General features: G+C 51.0%; 3 protein-coding genes and 1 pseudogene across 4 annotated transcripts in view; 3 read left to right on the top strand and 1 right to left on the bottom strand.

Annotated features, from left to right (window-relative positions):
- CALR (calreticulin) overlaps window positions 1-3,431 on the top strand; it is a 3,868-nt gene extending 437 nt beyond the window's left edge. Inside the window, exons 2-9 of the mRNA XM_043911310.1 lie at window positions 93-194; window positions 356-559; window positions 1,007-1,101; window positions 1,192-1,401; window positions 1,484-1,597; window positions 1,679-1,822; window positions 2,446-2,538; window positions 2,628-3,431. Coding sequence (XP_043767245.1) covers window positions 93-194; window positions 356-559; window positions 1,007-1,101; window positions 1,192-1,401; window positions 1,484-1,597; window positions 1,679-1,822; window positions 2,446-2,538; window positions 2,628-2,828 — 1,163 coding nt within the window. The 3' untranslated portion in view covers window positions 2,829-3,431. The remainder of the gene's footprint in view (window positions 1-92; window positions 195-355; window positions 560-1,006; window positions 1,102-1,191; window positions 1,402-1,483; window positions 1,598-1,678; window positions 1,823-2,445; window positions 2,539-2,627) is intronic.
- Window positions 1-16,286, top strand: part of LOC122699412 — a 25,131-nt pseudogene extending 8,845 nt beyond the window's left edge.
- Window positions 5,111-11,221, top strand: RAD23A (RAD23 homolog A, nucleotide excision repair protein). 2 transcript variants are annotated; one of them, XM_043911313.1, is made up of 9 exons: window positions 5,111-5,312; window positions 6,780-6,941; window positions 7,108-7,289; window positions 7,428-7,483; window positions 7,617-7,744; window positions 8,009-8,087; window positions 8,210-8,340; window positions 10,182-10,346; window positions 10,431-11,221. In XM_043911313.1, exons 1-9 carry the CDS (start codon window positions 5,241-5,243, stop codon window positions 10,542-10,544), a joined length of 1,089 nt encoding a protein of 362 aa, XP_043767248.1. In that variant the 5' UTR covers window positions 5,111-5,240; the 3' UTR covers window positions 10,545-11,221. The 2 variants fall into 2 exon arrangements, with proteins under 2 accessions (XP_043767248.1, XP_043767246.1); XM_043911311.1 differs by having other exon boundaries at window positions 8,207-8,340.
- Window positions 11,729-14,215, bottom strand: GADD45GIP1 (GADD45G interacting protein 1). The gene is made up of 2 exons (XM_043911326.1): window positions 13,830-14,215; window positions 11,729-12,086 (listed from the first exon to the last, which is right to left on the bottom strand). The coding sequence occupies exons 1-2, from the start codon at window positions 14,177-14,179 to the stop codon at window positions 11,768-11,770; spliced, it is 669 nt and encodes a 222-aa protein (XP_043767261.1). The 5' UTR covers window positions 14,180-14,215; the 3' UTR covers window positions 11,729-11,767.

The following is a 16,286-nucleotide window of genomic DNA, read 5'->3' as shown; positions in this document are numbered from 1 at the left end:
GAATCTTCTTCCTTGGTCCCAGCAATTTGTGGCTGGGAGGTTTGGTGGGGGGTTGATCACCGCCGCGCTTACCTGCCTCTTTGGTCGTCTAGACGGGTGGACCGAGCGCTGGATCGAATCCAAACACAAACCGGATTTTGGCAAATTCGTTCTCAGTTCCGGCAAGTTCTATGGTGACCAGGAGAAAGATAAAGGTAAGAACTTAGGAGTAGGTGTTAAGATCCAGGAGGACAGAGTTTCGGTATTCCTAGGAGTAGAGCAGGTGGAGGAAGAGGGGACTGGTCTGTATTTTACATCCTTAGGGTTCCCCGGGGGATTGGTGCTGAGCCCTGATCTGACTATAGTGTCTTGGTAGGTCTGCAGACTAGCCAGGATGCCCGGTTCTATGCTCTGTCGGCGAGATTCGAGCCCTTCAGCAACAAGGGTCAGACGCTGGTGGTGCAGTTCACGGTGAAACACGAGCAGAACATCGACTGTGGGGGCGGCTATGTGAAGCTGTTTCCAGCTGGTTTGGACCAGACAGACATGCACGGAGACTCCGAATACAACATCATGTTTGGTGAGGGGACCCCACCCTAGTGCTGGTTTTTGGTCACTTAGAGGGAGTTTGAAACCCCGAGAGTTCTTTATAGCCCGTGAACGGTGGTCTTGAGAACATAGAAAACACTTAAACGCTTAGACATTTCTTTGACAGAGAAGGTGAGGAAATAGTTCGGAACGACTTACTGCATTTTTATCATCAGTTTAAGACTAATTCGTGCAGTTTTACTATATAGGCACTTCCTGTTCCTAGTTGTGCAAGTGAAGATACTGAGTTGTGGAGCACTGATTTGTTTTTGCTTTTTTCCCCCAAGTGTCCACCCCCCAGTTCCTTAGAAGCTCTGAATTCTGTTTTTTTCAGCTTGACAGTCCTGAGTTTAAGAACCAAGTTGTCTTTTTGTAAAGGGGTGGGCAGGGGCTTGTAATGGTGGACAGACTGTACTGACCAGATCTGCTTCTCATCAAGGTCCGGACATCTGTGGCCCCGGTACCAAGAAGGTTCATGTCATCTTCAACTACAAGGGCAAGAATGTGCTGATCAACAAGGATATCCGCTGCAAGGTGTGCATTGGGGGTGGTGACAAATGGCTGTGAGGGGAGGCCTCGATCCCAGGCTGGTGGGCGGGGCCCCTCATCTTCCATTCTCTTCAGGACGATGAATTCACCCACCTGTATACGCTGATTGTGCGGCCTGATAATACCTATGAGGTGAAGATTGACAACAGCCAGGTGGAGTCAGGCTCTTTGGAGGACGATTGGGATTTCTTGCCACCCAAGAAGATAAAGGATCCTGATGCCGATAAGCCTGAAGACTGGGACGATCGCGCCAAGATCGATGACCCCACAGACTCCAAGCCTGAGGTTGGTGCTTGGGTAGGGGCTCCCCACCATGGAGGGTGTGGAGGACAGCTGGGCCTACTCTGAGCTCCTAATGTATCCTCAGGACTGGGACAAGCCTGAGCACATTCCTGACCCTGATGCTAAGAAACCCGAGGACTGGGATGAAGAGATGGACGGAGAGTGGGAACCACCTGTTATTCAGAACCCAGAGTACAAGGTGAGCTTGGCACTCTTGAGTAGGGTGGTGCACAATGGGGAAGGCACTGATCTTTGCTCAGCTATCAGTTTACTTCTGCAGGGGGAGTGGAAGCCCAGGCAGATCGACAACCCAGATTACAAGGGCATTTGGATCCACCCAGAGATTGACAACCCTGAGTATTCCCCTGACAGCAACATATATGCCTATGAAAACTTCGCTGTTCTAGGCTTGGATCTTTGGCAGGTGAGACGTGGAGGGAAGAGGTGGCTCCCTTGGGGACCTCAGGTGCTCAGGGTCAACCCAGGAGAAAAGGGGACAAGGGTGGGCAGACTCCAAAATGGTGCGTGCCCCACCGCCCCCAGCCTTTTTAAGAAGTTACTGGTTTGTCATTACCGGGTTCTTACAGCACACGCTTTGGCTTGTACTTAATATGTTCCAGGTACTACTTCCCAAGTATCTCTGTGGGAACTAACTCACTTAATTGCACCCCACAGCCTAGAAAGGCAGGTACATAACCCCATTAGAACTTAGCTTCACAGGGACTGAATTTTTGTCCTTTTTGCCAACATACTTTCTGCATCTAGCATGCTGCTTGGCACATAGAATGTACTAGAAAAATAGTTTGAAGAAGAGAATGAGACCCCGTTTTATAGATGAAGAGACTGAGGTGCAAAGAGGTGAAGTCACCAGCTCAAGGTCATATATAGTAAATGGCAGAGCTGGGGTTTGAATCCAGGCAGCCTGTTTTTCAACTGTAATGTTAGACTGTACTATTGTGTAGTGGTTATGTGAGCATGGGCAGGAGACCATTTCAAGGCCAAGGCCAACAGGTATCCCTTCTGACCACCCATTCTGGCCCTATACAGGTCAAGTCTGGCACCATCTTTGACAACTTCCTCATCACCAACGATGAGGCGTATGCTGAGGAGTTTGGCAACGAGACGTGGGGTGTTACAAAGGTGAGACCAAGGTCCAGCCTGGGTTTGGGGGTGGGCAGGGCGGGCAGGGGATTCCAGGCCTGAGGGGTGTGTGTGTGGTTTGTACACAGGCAGCAGAAAAGCAAATGAAGGACAAGCAGGATGAAGAACAGAGGCTAAAGGAAGAGGAGGAGGAGAAGAAAGGCAAGGAGGAGGAAGAGGCAGACAAAGATGATGACGAGGACAAGGATGAGGATGAGGAGGATGAAGATGAGAAGGAAGAGGAGGAAGAAGAAGATGCTGCCGCTGGCCAGGCCAAGGATGAGCTGTAGGGGCCACCTCTGCTTCCAGGGCTGGACTGAGGCCTGAGCGCTCCTGCCGCAGAGCCGGCCGCGCCAAATAATGTCTCTATGAGACTGGAGAACTTTCATTTTTTTCCAGGCGGGTTCCAATTTGGGGTGGATTTTGTTTTTGGCTCCCCCCTCCCCCCCTTTTAAAATTTATTTTTCTTTTTTTTTTTACTGGCATTTTGTCTCTGATTCTCCTATAGCCCTCACCCCTGGCCTTCATCTGTCCTGATTGACATCTTTGCTTTCTTCTGTCTCCTTCACTCCAGATCCCTAAGTTCCCTTCCAGCTTGGGGACTAAGGGTGGGATGTGGTGTGGAGGAGAAGCCCCAGGCCCAAAGTTCCATCTGTTCTCCTTCCTGGATCCCAGAGGGTGGGGTAGGAGAAGAGGGTGGCATCCCCAGCCCCCCCCCGCCCCAGCACTGAGGAAGAATGAGGCTCCTAAGGCCTTAGCTCTGATCCCTTCCCCTTTCTCCCTGCCCCCAGGACTGGGCCACTTTTGAGTGGGGCGGTGGGTTCTAGCTCAGCTCATGCTGAGAATGTAAGAGCTACAAACAAAATTTCTATTAAATTAAGTTTTGTGTCTTCCTCCTGTGTCTCCTGGGAGAGGTAATTGTTTAGTGAGATTTGTTTTTTAGCCACTAGAATTGTTGGCTGAATGTCCCCATAAGGTTACAGGAGCCCTTGTTTACCTCCAGAGCCTCAGGTGAATGAGAAAGAGTAACCATTTCCAGTGCCATTACAAATACACACCACTTACTAGCTCGTGGAGTCTTTTCATCAAACTGGTGAGTTTTGGTTCTAGTATCAGTTGAGTTTGAGACATTTAGGAAGAGGTGGGGTTTGAACCCACACCTTAGCCACCAATTCATGTGAACTCTTAAGACATTGAACTGCATACACATCTCTTGCTGATAAAGGAGCAAGACTACAACAGCTATTAGTTTTAAACACATTTTCTGATTACTAGCCAGTGTTAAAAGCAATTAATTCCTTTTATAGTCAAGGAAATAGGTTCAGAGATGTTCTATACCCCAGTGGCCTTCAGTGGCCAAGTCAGGGTTTGAACCTCTTGAAGGGAAAGAGGTGGCCCCAAGGGGAGGGAGTGAAAGTGTCAGAAGAGCCTGTGGGCCTGTAAGGTTGGCATAGGCCCACTTTGTTGCGCCCCACAAGGCTGCCATTAATGTGCAGTGGATGGTTGGGAACTGATGTCCCTTATCTGCAGGAGAGAGGGAAGAAAGAATTCCTTCACCCTGGTGTCAGCTAGGCTTGTGAAAGCTTACTAGCACAGGATATGCTGTGAAGGAAGAAGCTGCAGGACTTGGTAATAGTTGGGTAAGGAATGAGGTGGCAGGCCCCGGCCTGGTGTTTTCTCAGATGTGAATGGTAAGAAGAGCTGGTTAGGTGGCAGGTAATGGTCAGTTCAGGATAGGGGTAGGTGGAAAGTCCACCCACTAAATAGAAGATAAGTACATCACCTCCATCCTGTCTGCCAAAGCACCTTCAGCTTTGGCTAACCAACTCTTCCACTCCTTGTTCCATGGGTAGGACTCCTTCGAGTGTCTTGGGGCCTAGCCCCACCCTTCTGGGAGGCCTCCAGAATTGGTATATCCGGTGTCAGTTTAAGGAGAGAACTGTGTGTTCAGTGTAGGGAAACTGAACGTTACATTTTCCTCAAGTACTCAGATGGAGTACTTGATGGAGTCAGATGGAGATAGTTGGGTGAACAAAGTGATCAGGGGGAGGAGCAGTAGACAGGTAGGGAGACCCAAGAGCTAGAACTGTTAAAATTCATTCCAAAAATCCAGCTTTTCCCTTAGGATTAATGAGGCCACAGAATGGCCTTGTGTCCCCACTTCCGTGGCAAATTTCCGTGTTTAACTGTTGGTGACCTTTCAAGTATCCTTTCTAGTTCTTTCAGGGCTTGATAGGCTTCCTGTCAGGTGGTCAGACCAGAGTAAGTCTCATTTGGAACGAGCAAAAAGACATGAAGATTTTGTGGAAGAAATGAAAATTTAGCAAGTACATTGCTTGTTAAACGTCAACAAACTCATGGGCCTGAAACTGGGGGTCTCGGAGCCATTTTGTGGCCTATGACGTCACCACTAACGGGCATGGCGTCACTCGCAGGAAACCTCTTGATGGTAGAGCAAGAAGTCCCCCCCCCCTCTCACGGAATAGAATTCAGTCTGCGCATGCTTTGCTCGAGGCCGCGCTCGTGCGCATGCCCACGATGGCCAAGGGGGCGCGCTCAGGTCACGTGTTGTGGTGGTCGGCGCGCGCACTGCCTGCCCCGGAAGCTGTCGGCGTGCGGCGCGGCTGGGCGCTAAGATGGCGGCGGCGTGAGTTGCATGTCGTGTGAGGATTCCGGGGCCGCCGTGTCGCTCGGGTCCCACCATGGCCGTCACGATCACGCTTAAAACACTGCAGCAGCAGACCTTCAAGATCCGCATGGAGCCTGATGAGACGGTGCGAGCCAGGCCGGAGCTCCGGAGCGGGAGCGACGGGTGCAGCGGGTGGGGTGGGGGCGGGGAGGCCGGGATCCCGACGAGAGAGGCGGGGAAGACGGCGCAGGGTCGCGCCCTGCCCATTCTCCCCACGGGCCTGACTTTCCCAGATACCCTGATGATTCCCGGCTCTGCCCCTGGTGGCTCGGGCAGCGCTCTTGGGTCGATCTCCAGGCGAGGCCCCACCTCCGGGGCGCCCGCCAGGTCCTGGCTCTAATGTCAGCGCCCTCGCGGGGCGCTGGATCCGCAGGCTCAGATTCCCGGCCGGGCTGCTTTCTCTGGAATGGGTCCTCCGAGTTCCTACCTTTGTAGGCTTTTCCTCGGGACCTTGGTGGCCAAATCTGGGAGTAGTGATCAGGAGATGCCGGGTGATGACAGCAACTATGATGATGATGATAATAAACGGTCTGAGTTTCAGTGGTCCGTGTTTGTTTTTCACCAGTCGCTGAGCGTTTTCATGATGTTTTACTAATTCTGCAAAGTAGGCTTGTCATTTGGGCACTCTTGAGTGTCCTCACTTAACAGATGTGGAAACTTGGAGCTTGAAGAACTTTGCTATAGTCGCATATGCATACAGCAAGGCGTGGCGGAGCTGATTTCAATTCGGATTTGCCTCAAGTGAGAGCCCACAGTCTAAACATGATGCTGTGTTTTTGGCCAGAAAGAGACTTAGGACCTAAAAAACGTGTATTTGGCACTTTTTGCACAATTTCCCCCATGAGGGAGATATTGAAGTTCATTTTTTGTAAAAAGGAAACAAACTCAGATTTTTTGACCAACCCAGCTGTTTGGGCAAGTTAGGTAATCTCTGTGCCTCTATTTTTCTCAAATATAAAGTAAGGATATGGAACTTGCTTCTTGGTGCACTGGCTGAGGCTGCACTTTCAATGCAGGGGGCCTGGGTTCAATCCGTGGTCAGGGAACCAGATCTCATGTGCCAAAACGAAGATCCTATGCAGCCAAATAAACAGCTTTTAAAAAATGCAAAATGAGGCTCATGGTTAACTATTCCACTCAGTTACTACAAGTCATTAAACCTGTGACGTATACATTTATAACAGCACTATCAACTTAGGATTCTCTCAGTAAACACCACTGTCAGCAACCTTAGGTCTCCCCTTTATATTGATTTGCGTTTCATCATGTTTACATCATTTGAAATATGTATTAGTTTTTTTATTCTCCCACGTGAGTGTCCTCTATGAGAACAGGGACTAATGTTGAGTCTTTGTGCTCTGTCCTCTGTACCTAAAACTGCACCTGGCACGTATTAAATGTTCAGTAAATATTTCGTTGAATGGTACAATGGTTTAGTATGCTTGATTATGAAGCTTAGCTATTCGGCCATCAGGGCTTGCAGCCTGCCCACTAACTAGAAGGGAAGAGAGAATCTGGGGGGTTTGCGATGATCATTTACCCTTTCCTCCAGGTGAAGGTGCTAAAAGAGAAGATAGAAGCTGAGAAGGGTCGTGATGCTTTTCCCGTGGCTGGACAGAAACTCATCTATGCTGGCAAGATCCTGAGTGATGATGTCCCCATCAGGGACTATCGCATCGACGAGAAGAACTTCGTGGTCGTCATGGTGACCAAGGTGGGTGATGTCTGCTGTTTGGGAGGATGGGTGGATTGGCTGGGGAGCTGGCAAACAGCCTGTGCCCAAGAGAGATTAGCCATGGACAGGGCGGGGCGGAGCTGTGGAGGGATGTCGGGGCTAGATAGGGGTACTGATGCCTGCTCCCTTTTTCTGGGTGTCACAGGCCAAAACCAGCCCAGGCACCTCAGTACCCTCAGAGGCCTCACCCACTGCCACCCCGGAGTCTTCCACATCCTTCCCGTCGGCCCCTGCCTCAGGCATGTCCCACCCCCCACCTTCTGCCAGAGAAGACAAAAGCCCGTCGGAGGAATCTGCCCCCACGACGTCCCCGGAGTCTGTGTCAGGGTAAGGCAGGGAGCCGCAGCCGCAGTTTGGGCCCTGTCTTCCCTGCCCCTTTCAGCTCCCACGGTCGTGGTTCCACACACCTGGGGGAGGGCAGGCCGCCAGAAGCCAGGGTCCGATTTCTCTCTCTTGAATTTGCAGCTCTGTTCCCTCTTCAGGTAGCAGCGGGCGAGAGGAAGACGCGGCCTCCACGCTAGGTGGGTGGGTGGTCCCCCAATTGAAAATGGCTGGATGCCGCGGGGCATCAGCTGGCCTCCTGTGGGCATGGGAGGGCTGGGAAGCTGCCCTTTCTTCTCCTCGGTGACCTGGCCTTTGCTGCTCCATCCACAGTGACGGGCTCTGAGTATGAGACAATGCTGACGGAGATCATGTCCATGGGCTACGAGCGAGAGCGGGTCGTGGCTGCCCTGAGAGCCAGCTACAACAACCCCCACCGAGCCGTGGAGTATCTGCTCACGGTGAGGTGGGGCTGCTGCCTCCTGGGGAGTTCTCAAGGGAGCATGCGGACTTTGGTGCTCTGAAGGGTGGTCAAAATCTGTCCCCCAAAACCTTTGGGTTAGGGTTCTAGCCAGGAAAGAACTCCTGCAGGAGCCGGGACGAGAGCGGTGGGGTGGGCCTGGGGGGGCAGAGCGGAGGCCTCCTGTGTCTCCCACCAGGGCTGAGTGTGCAGGAGGGGAGGCAGTGGGCAGTCTGTGCTTGGAACTAAACAGGACACCTGACAGGGAATTCCTGGGAGCCCCGAGCCAGAACATGGTTCTGTCCAGGAGAGCCAAGTTTCAGAGCAGCCGTCCACAGAAGCAGGTGAGTGATTGGGAGGTGTGCACGTGGGGTGCCTGCTGTTGCGGCACCTGACTCATCCCACCCACCCCGTCCTTCTGGGAGCCCAGGGGGTGTCTGACCACACCCCTTCCCCCTGCCAGCAGGAGAGAACCCCTTGGAATTTCTGCGAGACCAGCCTCATTTCCAGAACATGCGGCAGGTGATTCAGCAGAACCCTGCGCTGCTGCCAGCCCTGCTCCAGCAGCTGGGCCAGGAGAACCCCCAGCTCTTACAGGTACAGGCCTGGGGGCAGAGGGAGTCGGTGCAGGCCCCATCTCCCTTACCCTGTGGGTACCACAGCCCCCAGAGAGAGAGCCCAGCCCAGCGTGGTGGATAGGCATGACCGACACCATAGTCTCCTGCTGTTCCTTGTGACTTGACGACCTCCATGGTTTCACGTGATGCTCCCAACCACCTGTGAGGTGTAGGTGCTGTTGTCACACTCCCACAGAGGAAGGCACCAGAGGTTTGGAGCAGCCTGGCAACTGGTGGAGTGTGTGTCTGCCTCCAGCCTCTGGGGCCTGCACTCTGACTTGGCTCCACATTTAGCTGTTGCTTCATAAACGCCCATTGGGTTGCAGGACTGCTGTGCCCTAGTTGGTTTTGACACCTCCGAGCTCAGCAAAGCTCCATCCTGCCCTTGAAGGTTCTGAGGCAGAGGAGCAGTGGCCCCTGAGTGTGACAGGGTCCTCTGGGTTCTCTGTGAAGCCTACCTCTCCTGATTCAGGCATCTGCTGCTTCTACCCCAGACATTTCAATCTCCTTTGCTGCCTCCTGCTCACCTCCTCCAGATGCTGGAAGGCCTGGGCTGCCCATCTTCATTCTTTATGTGCTGTCAATCCTGGGGCCTTTAACCTGTGTATGTGTGTGTGAGTCATTCAGTTATGTCGGACTCTTTGCAGTCCTATGGACTGTAGCCCACCAGGCTCCTCCATTCATGGGATTCTCTCAACAAGAATACTGGAGTGGGTTACCATGTCCTTCTCCAGGGGATCTTCCCGATCCAGGGATTGAACCTGGGTTTCTCATATTGCAGGCAGGTTCTTTACTATCTGAGCCACCAGGGAACGCCCTCCCCCCCGGCCCCCCCTTAAATTTGTATGATCAGCGTGGACCCTCTGAATGCCATGTTCTCCATGACTGACTTGATGCCTCCATGAAAATGCTTTCTACATATCCAAGACCAGAACAGATTCTCCCAGTCTTCCTTAACCCTGCCAGGACCAACCTGGGCTTGCTTGAGCCCCAGGCACTGGGGGCCTGCTGGGCTTATCCCCAACCTGTCCTGTTTGCTCTGCCTCCAGAACATTCAGCCCAGCCCTGCACTCCACCTCTGTGGCTGCCACCTCATCTTCTACTGGGTCCCCAGGCGGCCACTATCCAGGCCTCTGCTTCCGCACTTTGCCTGTGGTTATTCTCCACCAGAATCCAGATTCCTGAAAAAGCACTTTTTCCTTTGATGTGAAAATTGTCAAGTGTACATAAAAATAGGGGCATATCAAAACCCCCAAGATGTGCAACACCCAGATGAATTCATCTTTTTAAAAAGTACACAGATGTCTTTTCTTAGTTGATTCTCACCACCGTGGTGTCCTGTCACGCTAGAAGGCACTAGAAGAAAGCAGTTTAGACTTTGCCTCCCTCTCTGATCTCATCTTCTGCTTCCTCCTTCCCTTTCTTGTTTATAGTTTTGCCACATGGATTTATTTGTTTCTGGAGTTTTCCAAATACACTCCTATCCCTGGGTCTTTGCACTTGCTGTTGGCTCTATGTGGAAAGAAACTTTCTTCTCCATTCTGTGGATCACAGGCCCCTCCCTCCTGGCTTAAAGTGTCTTTCTCAGCCCAAGGTCTACTCTGATGTATGGCAGGGTCAGTATTTACATTGTAAATAATAGTTAACTTATTTGCTTGCTAGCTCCTCTAGGACAGGGCCCGTGTCCACCACTGTGTGGCTGTTTGGCCAGAGTAGGTACCCTGTAAATGTTTGCTGAATGAGTGAAAAGGGCTGTGATAGGGACCTGGGGGAGGGGGGACAAAGGCTATGGATCACCCTTCTCTCCTCTGTCTTCTATAGCAAATCAGCCGGCACCAGGAGCAGTTCATCCAGATGTTGAATGAGCCCCCAGGGGAGCTGGTGGACATCTCAGACGTGGAGGGCGAGGTGGGCGCCATAGGTGAGGAGGCCCCACAGATGAACTACATCCAGGTGACGCCACAGGAGAAAGAAGCTATAGAGAGGGTAAGAGGCCTGGCCAAGAGGGCTGTGACCTCGTGGGTGGGCAGGGCCCTCACCTCTTGCTTATACCTGCCCATCTTCCCACAGTTGAAGGCCCTGGGCTTCCCAGAGAGCCTGGTGATCCAGGCCTACTTCGCTTGTGAAAAAAATGAGAACTTGGCTGCCAACTTCCTCCTGAGTCAGAACTTTGATGACGAGTGATGCTGGGAGGCCAGGCTGCCCACCGCCCCCTCCTCCCCCACCCTCCCACCCCCTCTCCACAAAAGTTTTATAAAAGAAAAAAATATATATATATATTCATGTTTATTTAAGAAGTGGAAAAAAAAATCAAAAGCTAAAAAAAAAGAAACTCCGACCCAACTTCCCACTCTCCTAAAGTGGCCCCTCATTCCCATCTTGGCCTGAAAAGACCTGGGCCAGACAGCTGTCCCCCCTCCCCACCCCCCACCCCAGCCCAGCCTGCTCCAAGGAGCTGGCAGAACTGGAGGTGACAGATGGGCCCCTCTTGGCCTGTGTCCCAGCTCCCTGCAGCCAGATGGAGAGGCGGCTGCTTGCTTCCCCACCCCCCCAGAGAGCCCCCGAGACCTCCCCCGCCCTCTTCCAGGGTGAGGGGAAGCTGGAGCTCCAAACTTTTGATCCTCCATTGGAGTGTCACATCTTTCCGTCTGGGGTGAACGCTCAAGAGGCCCAAGGACTCCTCCGTGGTCTGGCCTGGGCTTCCATCCTGCATCCCTTTGCTGGGGGGGAAGGTCTGGTTTGTCCTGCTTGGGGAGGGGGAAACATCAGAGTTGCTCTGGAGTTTGAGGCTAGCCCCCCACCCCAGAAGAGAACTGTTGTCTCTGATAAAGGTTTTGAAGTGAATAAAGTTTTAAAAGCTAGTCCTGTGGTTCATCCCTACTGGGGCTTCCCATTCCAGCTGGTCTAGGTCTAGGGGATAGTTGGTCACAGGAGATGGGGGAATGCCATGAAGGGGCAGAGGGGTCTGTCTGCCTCTGTAGATTGTGGCTCCCAGTGTACCCTGCCCCCCCCCACCAAGCTGTGTTATTCCCAGGCAGTGGGCCCCAGCCTTGGAAGGGCTGCTGCTCTCTCCACCCCCCCATCATCACCACAGTCTGTTTTGGCTACACTTCCCCCCTGGTAATTGGCTAATTACTGGAGATTAATGTTGGTAAACAGAAGCCTTCTTCTCCTCTGCCATCTGCTCCTCCATTATTTCCCCATTGTGCCCCCCCTTTTATTCCCCCTGAAGCCCCAGAGTTGGTCGGCATGGTCTTGAGTCCCCTGAGTGAGCAGAGCCAGGGAAGGGTGGGGGATTCCCTGGCTCCAGGTGTTGGGGAAGGAACCAATGTGCCCAGGGAGGGGTGTGATAAGAGAGAACATAGCTCTTCAGGGGTGGGGCAAGTTTTATTGGGAAAGAACCCAGCTCAGGAGTCGGGTGTTTCAGAGTCTGCTGGATCCTGGGCCACAGCAGCGGCCATTGCAGCAGCTCGTGCCTCCTTCTTCTTTCTTTGTTTCTCCTCCTTGAGGCGCTTGCGATGCTGCTTCTCCAAGTCCTGCAGCAGCTCCTGGAAGCGGGTACTCCTCGGGTCCACGTGGTATCCCAGGCGTTCCTGGGCCTCCGCCTGCAGCCGGGCCCTCCGCTCCTTGTCTGCTTGCTCCTTCTCCCTGCGTGCCTGCTGCTGCCGCCGCCAGTTCTCAATCATCTGTGGCATCTTGGCCATGCACTCTTCAATGAGCTGCTCCCTGCCGGTGAAGGAGGGTGGTTGATGAGGGCAAGCCCCACCCAGCCAGAGCGGTACCCATCCACCCACCCCCAAGCCTTTGCCCACATCCTGCCTCTTCCAGCTCCCCTATATTTTGAGATGAAAGATTGGGAAGGCTTATGGTGGTCTTTAAAATGGTCAAGAAAAGTCCTTGACAAGTGAAGCAAGAGGCAGGAGAGAGAAACTAGTATGTGTGAAAGTGACAGTGTTAGTCACTCAGTTGTGTCTTACTCTTTAAGACCCTGTGGACTATAGCTGCCAGGCTCCTCTATCCATGGAATTCTCCAGGCAAGAATACTGGAATGAGTAGCCATTCTCTTCTCCAGGGGATCTTCCCAACCCAGGGATCAAACCCCGGTCTCCTGCATTGCAGATTCTTTACCATCTGAACCACCAGGGAAATAAATATGTATTTAACCTTGAGTAAGCCCCAGTCACTCCAGGAGCAGACCCCAAGTCAACCCAACATTTCCCTGAGCTGTCTCCTGAGCACTCCAAGTGCCGCGTGTTATTCCCATAGCACATTCCTTCATCCTACAGACATCAGTGAGTACCCACTCTATGCCAGGCCCACTTCTAGATACAGGAATGGAGGCAAGAAATTAATCTGACCTTTCCCTCCAATAGGAGGTAGGTGTGAGTCACTGTTCCATTTTAAGGATTAGAAACATGAAACTGAAAGCCCCATGGTAGGATTAGCCAGCTGGGATAACTGGGTTTATTTGACGTAGGTTCACATCCCAGCTCTTCGTTCACTGGGTGACTGGACAAGTGACTTCGCCCTCCTCGGCCTCAGTTTACTCTCAAATAAGGGTGATTCCCTCTTCCTCTTAGAGCTACTGTGAGGACAAGAACAGTAAACACCAGGAACACACTTGCCTGCCTTTGGCTGCCCCCTCTCTTCAGTAAGTGGCACAATCAATATCTTTGCTCTTGCTTCCATTCTTCCCTCTAAATCCTTCAAACCTGCCTCCCAAGTGGGATCTGTACCCTTGATCCCATGCTCCATCCCCTCTCACACCTCCCCAGCCACACTAATGTCCAGGCTGTTTCTTAAAGCACATACCTACCTCAGGGCCTTTGCACCGGCTGTTCCCTTTACCAAGAACACTTTCCCTAAGATCTTTCCATGGCTACCGCTGATCATTCATCTCTCTGAGTCGCTCAGTCATGTCCGACTCTTCGCGACCCCATGGACTCATACGGTCCATGGAATTCTCCAGGCCAGAATACAGGAGTGGGTAGCCTTTCCCTGCTCCAGGGGATCTTCCCAACCCAGGGATCGAACCTAGGTCTCCTGCATTGCAGGTGGATTCTTGACCAGCTGAGCCACAAGGGAAACCCAACAGGTCTCTGCTTAAACATTTTAAATGTCAAGTTCTCAGAGAAGCCTGAGGCCTACCAAGGCGAAGTCGCCCTCAGGCGTGCACGCTCCACCCATTTTTATCTTCCTAATGACTCTGGGTCACCATCTGAAATTCATTTTGTTCCCCACTATGCCCTCAGCACCCGGGACATGGCTTTGCGCACAGTAGGCGCTAGGTAAAGATTTGTTGACGGATGACTAAATGAACTTAGCCAGAAGTCTTTTTGTATCTAGGTGAGCGTGCACGTAAATACTGCACGCAAACCCCGCGATAAACCGCCCAATGGAGTAAGCACTGTTGACGCACAGCTCACCATCGGCCCGCAGCCCCGCTCCCGCCCGACCGCACGCACGCACCTGGCTTGTCGCTTCTGCTCTTCGGCCAGCTGCTGCACCCGCAGCGATTCCTGCATGACCGCCAGGCTCGGGTACCATTCTCGCTCCTCAGCCTCCAGCTCGAGCAGCTGTTCCCGCGACGGCCACAGAGAACCGGGGTCAACCCCGGAGGCGGCGCCATGCCGCGCGAACTGCTTAGCTGCGTAGCGCGGCCCCAGCTGCCAGCGCGGGGTCAGTGGGTCATCCGGGTCGGGCCACCAGGGGTCCCGTGAGCGGCGCGGAGGCGGCGGCGCTCGGTAACCGCGGGAGCCCGGGCCCAGGGTCGTCACCCACCCGAGCAGGCAGCGAAACTGCCGCATGGGCGCAGCCATCTTGGCCGTGCGAGGTCCTCGGGAGCAGGCCGGGGCTGGCCGAGGCGCTGCCTGCGCGTGAGGTGCTTTGGGGGCCGGGAGGAGGCAAGGAGCTTCTTGGCTGCCTCAGTTACGCGCAGGGAGTAGAGGGGGGTAGTCTTATTTTTTACACATCTTTAAGTATAATTATAAAATTTCCTGTAGCAGTTAATTTATTAAAATCGTATTTAAATTTTTTCTTAGTTTTTTGTTCATATTTAAAATTTAATTTTATATGTTAAAAATAGCATTTATTTTAAATATTAACATTTAAATGTTTTAAATTTAAACTATCATTTAAATATTTATTTAAAACACTGAAATATTTTTATTTTAAATTCAATCTACGTATTATTTTATATTTTAAATCTATGCAACATATTTAATTTTTTTTTAATCCAGGCAAGAATATTGGAGTGGATTGCCATTTCTTCCTCCAGGGGATCTTCCTGACCCAGGGATCGAACCAGTGTCTTCTACGTTTCCTGCATTGTAGGAAGATTCTTTACCCGCTGAGCCAAGGGGGAAGCAACTCCTGACTACTTTCTAGGTCCATGGGCTTCGGTAGTTGCTGCTTGCTGGCTCACTACTTGTGGTAAAGGGACTCTGTTGCCCTTCAGCATTGGAATCATTGGTACCAGGGAACAAACCGTGTCCCGTGTTGGCAGACGATTTCTTACTCACAGCACCACCACGGAAGTCCTAAATATTTAAATTTTATATAAACACTTATTTAAACATTGTTCACAACATTAACTTTTTATATTATGCTTTTTCATTTGATTTTAATATCTTTATTTAAATTTTAATTTTGAATAATTACTTAAAAGTTTCCTTAACATTTATTTAAATGTTTACATTTTGGGGCCTTCCCTGGTGCCTCAGATGGTAAACAATCTGCCTGCAATGCAGGAGACCTAGGTTGGATCCCTGGGTGGGGAAGATACCCTGGAAAAGAGAATGGCTACCCATTCTAGTATTGTTGCCTGGAGAATTCCATGGACAGAGGAGCCTAGTGGGCTATAGTCCATGGGGTTGCAAAGAGTTGGACATGACTGAGGGACTAACACTAATATTCCTATCTAAAACACTTGAATTTGAAAGTAAATATTTATGATATTCATAGAGAAATTTTACTTTACATCGTATTGTAAATATTTAGTTACTTTATACCTTGTAAGTTTTTGTATGTTAAAACATTTAAAACATTCAATCCTGGTGTAGAAACTAAATACTATTTTTGAAAAAGGATTTCTACCTTAAAAAGAAAGGAAATTCTGACCTATGCTACAGCATGGATGAAATTGAAAGCCATTATAGTGAGTGAAATAAGGCAGTCAGAAAAGGACATAAGTTGTATGATCTCACTTATATGAGGTCCTTAGAGGAGTCAGATTCATAGAGTCACCAAGTAGGAGGGTGCCTGGGAGGGGCAGGGAACTGGGGAATGGGAGTTACTGCTCAGTAGGTACAGTGGATTTGTACTGTATTGAGTATAGGTGCTCAATAGGTACAGAATTTCTGTTTGGGATGATGGAAAGTTCTGGAGATGGGTGGTGATGGCGGTTTCACAACGTCGTGAATGTGCTTAATGCCACTGAACAGTACACTTGAAAATGGTTAAAATGTAAATTTTATGTTGTGTATATTTTAGTATTAAAAATGCCAAAAAAAAAAAAAAAATGCCGTTTGCCCAGTGAGCCAGGGAGCCTGGACAAGAATGTTCATAGTTCATAGCAGTACTATCTATCATATATATTAATCTCAAGCTGAAAACAATTCGCACCTGAGTCCATCTGCTGTTGAGTGGATCCCTGAATATTGATGTTTCAGCCAACAGAATACCACACAGCACTCACAGCTGCTCACTGCCTTGTGGATGATTCTCATCAACATCTTATGCAACAAAGGAAGTGGGACCCGAATGATTCTGTTTCATAAAGGAATGTTTTTGATTGTGTAAGGGCTTCCCCAGTGGCTCAGTGGTAAAGAATTCACCTGCCAAGGCAGGAGACTTGGGTTCAATCCCTGGGTCAAGAAGCTGCCCTGAAGGAAGAACTGGCAACCCACTCCAGTATTCTTGCCTGGA

This window comes from Cervus elaphus, chromosome 9 (assembly GCF_910594005.1).
Source record: "Cervus elaphus chromosome 9, mCerEla1.1, whole genome shotgun sequence".
Classification (NCBI taxonomy): Eukaryota; Metazoa; Chordata; class Mammalia; order Artiodactyla; family Cervidae; genus Cervus; species Cervus elaphus.
The sequence above is the reverse complement of the archived record's forward strand: the minus strand, read 5'-3'. Positions and strand labels throughout refer to the sequence as shown.